Here is a 10,967-nt window from a genome sequence, read left to right on the forward strand (position 1 = left end):
GATGACAGCATCAACCAAGTCAGTGAGTCTGACCACCTGATCCTGTATGTCGCCTCTTACGACAAGCATAACTGTCTTTTAAGGCAACCAAAACTGGATTGAGTGGTCGGGCTCTTTATTTTGGTTGATTATGTCACACTTGTCAGTGGTATCTGATACTTCACAGGGGCGGTCGGGCAGCCTAGTGGTTAAAGTGTTCGCTCGTCACGCTGAAGAACCGGGTTCGATTCCCGACATGGGTACAATGTGTGAAGCCCATTTCTGTTGTCCCCCACCGTGATATTGCTGGAATATTGCTAAAAGCGGCGTAAAACCATATTCACTCACTCACTCACTGATACTTCACATCATATCAATTGCTTCCATGTAAGGTCCACTCACCATTATTTACTCACCGTTGTCATTCAACTGGAGTATCAATCACTCAAACTAGACTGACTCATATTGATTCATATGTTTTCAAGCATCAGAAATGATGTTTTGGTGGTCAAATTCATCACGGAACACATCAAATAAATTCAATCCCAAACGATGACATTGTTGTTTGATTATCTCATGCTTAAATACACACAACTTAATTTGATATTTGTTGCCATTTTGCCAAATATTGCAAAACACTGAATGTGCTTTTTTAAAGTGTTTCAGTATCTGTTGGAAAGTCATTGTTTGAAAAAACCCCAAAACACTCTCACCTATTTTGTGCTCAATCAACAGTTTTTAACAACAATGCTTATTTTGATTACCTCCTATCAACCCTATTTCTGGTGGATAACCAAGTAGTTTCCTGACAGGATACATCAGAAGAAGATCTCATCACTGTGTCCGACACCGAGCCACCCGCTGATTGGCCAGCAGATGGCAGGATTGTGTACAACCGTGTACGGATGCGATATCGAGAGGGAATGCCTTTAGCCCTGAAAGGTGTCACATTCTCTGTGGAACCTCAGGAAAAGATAGGCATTGTAGGAAGATCAGGCTCAGGTAAACCATGTCAGGAATAGAACCTGGACTTGTGTCATTGTTGAAGTGGTTATGCAAGTTTGTGTATGCAGTCTGCAACTTAAACCATTAGTCATTTAGCCCAAAGCCCAGGTCAAGTAATGTGTTTTTTTGTTTTTTTAAGCTGATATATCAACACTGATATCAACTCAAGATGACGCCAAGAGGCAATAGTTGAAGCCAAAGATTTTGGCACAAACTGTTTTTTCTGTTTTGGTTTTGAAAGTTTCCCTGTAGGTAATATGGATAAATTTATTTTTGAGGATATGAATTTTGGAAAGTAAATAATTTCCAAAATTGGAAAGTAATGTGTTTTTTCTATTTTACCTTCAAGGGTGCTTAGTTTCAAATCCTAGATCAATCCCCAGCCAAAAAGCAACAAACTTGTAAAAAATTATTTTGATGGCTAATATTTGACAAGAATGTTGTTCGTCTGTATGCTCAAATCAACGTGTTTTTAAATAATTTTACATGTTGCGATGTATAAACAGGATACTGTAATGTTCTGGCTTTCTCTCCAGGGAAGTCCTCTCTAGGAGTGGCGTTGTTCCGTCTTGTGGAGGCAGCATCCGGGACAATCGTCATCGATGGCATCGACATCAGCAAGGTGTCCCACTATAATCTGAGGTCCAAGCTGGCCATAATCCCACAGGACCCTGTACTCTTTGTCGGAACAGTCAGGTGATTATCTCCCCTTCTTATCCAGCTGTCTCTCCTTCCTTTCCAGGTACCTCCTCCTCATATCCAGTTATCTCCCATTCCTATCCAGTTACCTCCCTTTCAAATTCAGTTATCTCCCATTCCTATCCAGTCATCTCCCATCCCTATCCAGTTACCTCCCTTTCAAATTCAGTTATCTCCCATTCCTATCCAGTTATCTCCCATTCCTATCCAGTTACCTCCCTTTCAAATACAGTTATCTCCCTTTCAAATTCAGTTACCTCCCTTTCAAATTCAGTTATCTCCCATTCCTATCCAGTTATCTCCCATTCCTATCCAGTTACCTCCCTTTCAAATCCAGTTACCTCCCATTCCTATCCAGTTACCTCCCATTCCTATCCAGTTACCTCCAATTCCTATCCAGTTATCTCCCATTCCTATCCAGTTATATCCCATCCCTATCCAGTTACCTCCTCTTCATATCCAGTTATCTCCCATTCCTATCCAGTTATCTCCCATCCCTATCAAGTTACCTCCTCTTCATATCCAGTTATTTCCCATTCCTATCCAGTTATCTCCCTCCTATCCAGTTATCTACCTTCATATCAAGTTATCTCCCTTCAAATTCAGTTATCTCCCATCCCTGTCCAGTTACCTCCCTTTCAAATTAAGTTATCTCCCTCCTATCCAGTTATCTACCTTCATATCCAGTTATCTCCCTTCAAATTCAGTTATCTACATGTATATCCAGTTATCTCCCCTTCATATTCAGTTATCTCCCCCTTCATATCCAGTTATCTCCCCTTAGTCTCACCACACTGAATACACACGGCAGCTTTGAGGTGTAGTTTCTATTTTCTATGAACAAATCAAGCTAAGGCCTAGTTCCATCGAAAAGCTACACCTGTGAGTGCTCAGACCAATTAACACACAACTTAAAGCTGCATTGATCTGCTCAGCCCAGCTACATCTATGGGGAACAACTTACTAGATAAATTCCCTCTAAAACATAACATCGTCCAATATATGACGTGATCTTCGGAATGGCGTCATGACAGAGCAATGTTTTATCGTGAAATATTCATTATTCTTCGCGGGTTATTGTGTAGCTATCTTATACTTGCAGATATAATCTGGACCCATTCAGTGAGCATGCGGAGGTTTCCCTGTGGGATGCCCTTCAGAAGTGCCATGTAAAAGACACGGTGAGCTATGACCATACCTTTAAATATACTGAACAGCAAAAGAAACGTCACCCCAAGTAAGATTGCATGAAAATGAATTTCTGGGTAATTTTTGTCAAAGTTTCTAATATTTAACATTACCTTGTCTGGAAAAATAAAATTTGATGATAAAAAACAAAGCAGATGACAATAAAACCAATCACCCAAATGCATCATGGCAACGGCCATGGTAACCCGATGCACGTGAGTTCCATGCAAATCAAAATGCACATGCGTTCCCCCATTTCCTGCCCTATAAAAATCCACCCAGATCGGATAACATTAATTCGTTATTGAATTGCTACCACATGCCAGGATTGACAAAAAATCAGCGACACCAAGCCCTTGGACGATTGCAAGCTGGACACACCACCTGGCAAGTAGCCAATGTATTTCAAGTCCACGTAAGGACCATATACAGGCTCCAGAAATGGTACCAGACCACCAACACTACAGATGACCGACCACGTAGTGAAAGACCAAGGGTCACCACCCGATGTCAGGATTGTCAGATTGTGCAACAGCATCTTCAAGATCGCTTTGTTACTGCTGCTGAAACTGCTTGACAGACCATGGGGACACCCCAGTGACACATCAGTGCGGACACTGTGCGTCGACGCTTGACGAGCAGACACCTCCACTGTCACAGGCCACACCGAGGACTCATTCTGACACCAAGTCATCGCCGGGACCATCTTCAGTGGGCAACACAGCACCAGCATTGGCGCCACCAGCAGTGGAGAAGAGTCCTCTTCTCAGACGAGAGCCGTTACTGTATCTCAACAGCAGATGGCAGAGAGAGAGTCTGGCGACGCTGTGGGGAGCGTTATTCAAATGCTTGTATTGTTGAGAGGGACTCGTGGGGTGATCCGAGCATCATAGTGTAGGGTGAAATTGGTCTTGCACAGAGGGTCGGTCTACCAGAACATCGGTCCAGGGAGAGGCAATGGTGTCACAGCAGCTCGGTACATTGATCAAGTCTTGAGACCACATGCCATACCTCATTTGGCACGTCGCCGCAGTTTCAGCATGATAACGCCTGTGCCCACACTGCGAGAGCAACAAGAGACTTATTCCAGCAGAATGGCATCAGAACCATGCAGTGGCCTGCCCTGTCCCGATTTAAATCCCATTGAGCACCTGCGGGACAAGATTCAAAGACGGCTGAAAGACGTTCAACCAAGGTCAACAACTGCAGCTGAACTGAGTCAGGCATTCCTCAGAGTGTGGGCTCAAGTGCCTTTGGCCTTCATCCATTCCATGCATCGACGTTGCCGGCAGTCATCAATGCACATGGCGGACACACGAGATACTGACTAGTGATGCCATTTTCTCAGAGACTAGTGTTGTGTTTCGATTTAAGAACAATTGACACTTTACTTTCAACCTTGATGATCAATTTTGCCAAGTTTCATCTTTTTAATATGTCTCAGAGTATGTTTACAGTATTTGAACAAATAAGGTTTCTCATATATGTATCCATGGTGACGTTCCTTTTGCGGTTCAGTAGGCTGGGGGACACCTAAAATGGACATCAACATTCTACCCATGTTGGGAATTGAACCTGAGCCAATGTTATACCCGTTAGCCTGCCCACCACCTCAAGCAGAGATGCCAACCATTACGCTTGTGGTAGTGAATACCTGTTTTGTTATAAGTTATTGGCTGACAATGTTATGCATCTAAGTTTCATTTGGCTGTAATGGAGGGGCTCAAAATCCAATGTTCGTAACAAGATGGCATCTGATCGGCTTGCTTGGCGAGGCATTATTGCTATGAAATTAACAAGACATGGTTATTTGACCATCCTAGTGTTAACAGAAATACATGTTCTGAAAGATATTCAGGATTATTTTTAGTGTATCGGGATGTGAAAAACATCTTAGGGGCTCGAAAACACATAACACAAGGATCACTAAAGAATTGAGACTGATCTTTCATAGTGGAAAATATTTTGAAGATGTGTTTGTTTCACATGCATGAGTCAGTTATGTATTTATTCTCTGGACAATACAGATAGCTGGCCTGGATGACAAACTGGATGCCATGGTTGTGGAAAATGGAGAAAACTTCTCAGTAGGAGAAAGACAACTTCTCTGTCTGGCTCGTGCTCTGCTGAGACACAGCAAGGTAAGAGACACCACAGAGATAGGGGTGTGGAGGGGAGACACCACGGAGATAGGGGTGTGTTGGATGTGGAGGGGAGACACAGCAAGGTAAGAGACACCACAGAGATAGGGGTGTGTTGGATGTGGAGGGGAGACACCACAGAGATAGGGATGTGTTGGATGTGGAGGGGAGACACCACAGAGATAGGGGTGTGTTGGATGTGGAGGGGAGACACCAAAGAGATAGGGGTGTGTTGGATGTGGAGGGGAGACACAGAGATAGGGGTGTGTTGGATGTGGAGGGGAGACACCACAGAGATAGGGGTGTGTTGGATGTGGAGGGGAGACACCACAGAGTTAGGGGTGTTTTGGATGTGGAGGGGAGACACCACAGAGATAGGGGTGTGTTGGATGTGGAGGGGAGACACTACAGAGATAGGGGTGTGTTGGATGTGGAGGGGAGACACCACAGAGATAGGTGTGTGTTGGATGTGGAGGGGAGACACAGAGATAGGGGTGTGTTGGATGTGGAGGGGAGACACCACAGAGATAGGGGTGTGTTGGATGTGGAGGGGAGACACAGAGATAGGGGTGTGTTGGATGTGGAGGGGAGACACCACAGAGATAGGGGTGTGTTGGATGTGGAGGGGATCGAGACACCACAGAGATAGGAGTGTGGACGGGAGACACCACAGAGATAGGGGTGTGTTGGATGTGGAGGGGAGACACCACAGAGTTAGGGGTGTGTTGGATGAGGAGGGGAGACACCACAGAGATAGGGGTGTGTTGGATGTGGAGGGGAGACACTACAGAGATAGGGGTGTGTTGGATGTGGAGGGGAGACACTACAGAGATAGGGGTGTGTTGGATGTGGAGGGGAGACACAGAGATGGGGGTGTGTTGGATGTGGAGGGAAGACACAGAGATAGGGGTGTGCTGGATTCGGAGGGGAGACACAGAGATAGGGGTGTGTTGGATGTGGAGGGGAGACACAGAGATAAGGATGTGTTGGATGTGGAGGGGAGACACTACAGAGATAGGGGTGTGCTGGATTTGGAGGGGAGACACTACAGAGATAGGGGTGTGTTGGATGTGGAGGGGAGACACAGAGATAGGGGTGTGTTGGATGTGGAGGGGAGACACTACAGAGATAGGGGTGTGTTGGATGTGGAGGGGAGACACAGAGATAGAGGTGTGTTGGATGTGGAGGGGAGACACATAGATAGGGGTGTGCTGGATGTGGAGGGGAGACACAGAGATAGGGGTGTGTTGGATGTGGAGGGGAGACACTACAGAGATAGGGGTGTGTTGGATGTGGAGGGGAGACACAGAGATAGGGGTGTGTTGGATGTGGAGGGGAGACACTACAGAGATAGGGGTGTGTTGGATGTGGAGGGGAGACACAGAGATAGAGGTGTGTTGGATGTGGAGGGGAGACACATAGATAGGGGTGTGTTAGATGTGAAGGGGAGACACAGAGATAGGGGTGTGTTGGATGTGGAGGGGAGACACAGAGATAGGGGTGTGTTGGATGTGGAGGGGAGACACAGAGATAGGGGTGTGTTGGATGTGGAGGGGAGACACTACAGAGATAGGGGTGATGTGGAGGGGGAGACACAGAGATAGGGGTGTGTTGGATGTGGAGGGGAGACAGCACGGAGATAGGGGTGTGTTGAAGGGGTAGGGGAGACACTACAGAGATAGGGGTGATGTGGAGGGGGAGACACAGAGATATGGATGTGTTGGATGTGGAGGGGAGACACAGAGATAGGGGAGTGTTGGATGTGGAGGGGAGACACAGAGATAGGGGTGTGTTGGATGTGGAGGGGGGACACCACGGAGATAGGGGTGTGTTGGATGTGGAGGGGGGACACCACGGAGATAGGGGTGTGTTGGATGTGGAGGGGAGACAGCACGGAGATAGGGGTGTGTTGGATGTGGAGGGGAGACACCACAGAGATAGGGGTGTGTTGAATGTGGAGGGGAGACACAGAGATAGGGGTGTGTTGGATGTGGAGGGGAGACACAACACAGAGATAGGGGTGTGTTGGATGTGGAGGGAGACACAGAGATAGGGGTGTGTTGGACATGTTGGAAGTGCTGAAAGAAAACTGTCTGAAGAGGAAAGAAAGTGTTTTTAGAAATATTTTTGTGTACCCACCGCTCCACCGAAATGTTCACACAAATATCTTTGAAGTAAGAATTTTATAAAGTCTAAAGAAGGCAAACTACTTGAATGTACTGAAGCCAGTATTTGACTGCCCGACAGATACTGATGCTGGACGAGGCGACTGCAGCCATCGACACAGAGACGGACACACTGGTGCAGACAACCATCAAAGAAACTTTCTCCGACTGCACCATGCTGATCATAGCACACCGTCTCAACACCGTCCTCAGCTGTGACAGGATCATGGTCATGGAGGATGGCAAGGTGAGGAACCAGTCCTGTAGTGTTCCAGGGGGCCAGGGATTTATCTTGGTGGGGTGGGAGATCATGGTCATGGAGGATGGCAAGGTGAGGAACCAGCCATGTAGTGTTCCGGGTGGGCGGGGATTTATCTTGGTGGGATGGGAGATCATGGTCATGGAGGATGGCAAGGTGAGGAACCAGCCACGTAGTGTTCCAGGGGCGGGGCGGGGATTTATCTTGGTGGGGTGGGAGACAAGGTGAGGGGATATTGGGTTTAAGGTCGCGTCCAAGATTATTGCACTTATTTAAAGATGTGCATGCACGTGGGTGTGTGTTTGTGTGTGTGTGTGGCTGCTTGTACTAGTCCGGACTGATGCCAATTTATTGTGCTAGCTCACTGAGATATCATGCCGCAGTATAACGTGAATACCTGACTCAGACAAAATATACTGACTCTGAGCAGACCAGTCCCTGTTTTAGCCCCTTAATGCCGAGTGCCAGACAGGGTAACAACAAGTACCATCTTTTAACGTCTTTCGGTCTGAGTGTAAGAGATGACTTATATTGGATGTCACAGTGGCTGCTGAAAGCAAGACCGTTGCTCCAGGCCTTATGTGGGAAACAATGTCGATAGTCAGGGTGTGCAGCATCATCGGTATATCGGTAAATTGAGGTTCATTCTTTCCAAGATACGTATCACAATATCATTTTTTCATGCTCGATATATCAAGTGATTTCAAATAGCGATTTTTATCATGAGTTTAATGTTATATACTTGCCAAATACCTTTGCTGCCCAGGAGCGAGGATCCAGGACCCCAAGATGGCTGCGTATTTATCGACTGAGTAAACATTATGTTGTTCCAGCATCTTGTTTTGTTCCATTTAGGAACTTCAGTTTATTCCTTAATGTATCAGATTGCTTCTTAATTAAAAATTTAGAATTATACAATATATCGTGATACTTATCGCAATATGGCCTAGTGCGTCGCAAGATATTGTAATACACTTTAAACCACAAATACCCATCCCTAATTGATAGTTTGCATAACAATCTGTAGATTCAATGGTTAAATTAGTAATAAATAAAACATAAATCATACATCTGAAAACTCAGTTTTTGCAGTCAAATTTCAAATTTGCTGTGTCGTTTCGAAAGTATTAGGAAAACTTCAGATTAGAGTTACTTCCCCTTGGTTTGAGTAGAGAGAGGGAGGAAAATGGTGACTTTGACATTGTTGACCATACTTTATATACTTCTACGTGTAATAATACGATTAAAGCCTTAAAACAGTACTACTCCCATAGTTGACAACCGTCGCAATATTATTACATTAGTGTGGTGTACTATTGCAATACAATCACTGTAATGACAATGGGTCCAATAGTCACCCCTAAATTGCAGAGCCAAATATAATGCTAAACCCACTCAAGTATTTCTAAATTCATGGTATGTGATACATTTTCAAAAGATGTGATAATGTCTCATTGTGTCCATGATTGCAGGTTGTCGAGTTTGACAAACCATCAGCTCTGATGTCCAAGTCTGACTCCAAGTTCAAGGCCATGTTAGAAGCCACCGAAGGTCAGCCGAGTTCATCATGACAGGGTTCCCAGGTGTAAAGCGAGATGACCGATACGGAGACACAAGCCATGCCAGACTCATGCTGCGGAGCATTGGACACTTCTATTTTCTTACGTTTTTCCATATCGGTGACATGTATCTGCAGCATCTGATTGGCCAAGCCTGGTAGCCAGTGAGAGAATCTGATTGGACAGGACATCGAGCCAGAATCTGAATGGATAATTCCTGGAGCCAGTGTGAGAATCTGATTGGATAATTTCTGTAGCCAGTGTGAGAATCTGATTGGATAATTCCTGTAGCCAGTGAGAGAATCTGATTGGACAGTGCATCAAGCCAGAATCTGTTTGGACAGGGCACTGAGCCAGAATCTGAACGGATCGTTTCTGTAGCCAGTGTAACAATCTGATTGGATAATTCATGTTGCTGATGTAAGAATCTGATTGGACTGGACTGGACATCAGCCAGAATCAGATTATTTGGCAGGGTGTTGAGCTAGAATCTGAATGATAATCCCTGAAGCCAGTATGAGAATTATATTGGGTTATTTCTGTAGCCAGTGTGAATATCTGATTGGATAAATCCATGTCGCCATTGTGACAATCTGATGAGACAGGACATCAAGCCTGAATGGGATTATTGGGCAGGACATCGAGCCACATTCTGATTGGATAATTCCTGTAGCCAGTATGAGAATCTGATTGGACAGGGCATCGGGCCAGAATCTGATTGGATAATTCCTGTAGCCAGTGTGAGAATCTGATTGGACAGGGCATCGGGCCAGAATCTGATTGGATAATTCCTGTAGCCAGTGTGAGAGTCTATTGGATAATTCCTGTAGCCAGTATGAGAATCTGATTGGACAGGGCATCGGGCCAGAATCTGATTGGATAATTCCTGTAGCCAGTGTGAGAGACTACTGGGTAATACCTGTAGCAAGAAAACTACCCAAGCAATGAGATAATCACCTGGGGGAAGTGGGAACGTCAAAAGGAGACACATTCATATTGGAATTTTATTGAACCATACAAACCAAATTCGAATTGAGGTGTGCATTTGGTAGGTTTGGACAACGTTTTGGTTTGCCCAAAACATGAAAACTGTTTGGGCAGTACTGGAGATATTAACACATGTCAGCAAGGAATGTGAAAAAATCAAGTCCATAGACTATACTTCTCAGTACACCATAATCATTCTCAAACTGCCACTGCCAAACTTAAAACAATTCTTGATATCAGTACCAGTTGGGGGTGTCATGATATGCCTACCTCATGAATTATTACATGTCGCACATATCACGTGTATCATGTGTATAGCGATACTTAATTTGTGCTGTGGGGTGAAGGTCTCCATGTTACATAAGGTCCTGGGCCCTGTTCCATATGACACACTAATGATTCTCCTGATTTGCCAAGTGTATAAAGACAGAGAGACATATCTGATTATCTCTATCAAAATTGAGTGGAATAGTATTAAAACAAGCCTGACCAGTTACTTGAGAGAATGATGAAGTGGTTGACAGCCACAACCTGTTCCATAAAGTGATCGTAGCCCTAAGGTGATCGTGACTCCCATACTTTTAGATATGCTAATGACAGTCGCAGCGCTACGACTGCTTTCCTGAACAGTACCCTCGGCCCTGTTCAACAATGTGACCGTAGCTCTTCACCTATTGTAAGCCAGAGCTTAAGTATGGGAGTTACAATCATCTTAGTGTTACGACTGTTGTAAGCTTATGCTGAGGTATGGGACTTACCATCCTGTTAGTGTTACGACTGTTGTAAGCTTATGCTTAAGTATGGGACTTACGATCATCTTAGTGTTACGACTGTTGTAAGCTTATGCTTAATTATGTGACTTACGATCATTTTAGTGTTACGACTGTTGTAAGCTTATGCTTAAGTATGTGACTTACGATCATCTTAGTGTTACGACTGTTGTAAGCTTATGCTTAAGTATGTGACTTACGATCATCTTAGTGTT

The 10,967-nt window shown here is 44.9% G+C and overlaps 1 protein-coding gene across 2 annotated transcripts in view; it reads left to right on the plus strand.

Moving 5' to 3' along the window:
- The window catches only part of LOC139447578 (ATP-binding cassette sub-family C member 5-like), a 78,313-nt gene extending 67,847 nt beyond the window's left edge, over window positions 1-10,466 (plus strand). For both annotated transcript variants that reach the window (XM_071228986.1, XM_071228987.1), the window contains 6 exons: window positions 792-981; window positions 1,521-1,680; window positions 2,786-2,864; window positions 4,899-5,012; window positions 7,260-7,424; window positions 8,909-10,466. In XM_071228986.1, coding sequence (XP_071085087.1) covers window positions 792-981; window positions 1,521-1,680; window positions 2,786-2,864; window positions 4,899-5,012; window positions 7,260-7,424; window positions 8,909-9,007 — 807 coding nt within the window. In that variant the 3' untranslated portion in view covers window positions 9,008-10,466. The remainder of the gene's footprint in view (window positions 1-791; window positions 982-1,520; window positions 1,681-2,785; window positions 2,865-4,898; window positions 5,013-7,259; window positions 7,425-8,908) is intronic.
- Window positions 10,467-10,967: the final 501 nt, after the last annotated feature.

This window comes from Haliotis cracherodii, unplaced genomic scaffold, assembly GCF_022045235.1.
Source record: "Haliotis cracherodii isolate W230 unplaced genomic scaffold, xgHalCrac1.p SCAF_7, whole genome shotgun sequence".
Taxonomy (NCBI): domain Eukaryota; kingdom Metazoa; phylum Mollusca; class Gastropoda; order Lepetellida; family Haliotidae; genus Haliotis; species Haliotis cracherodii.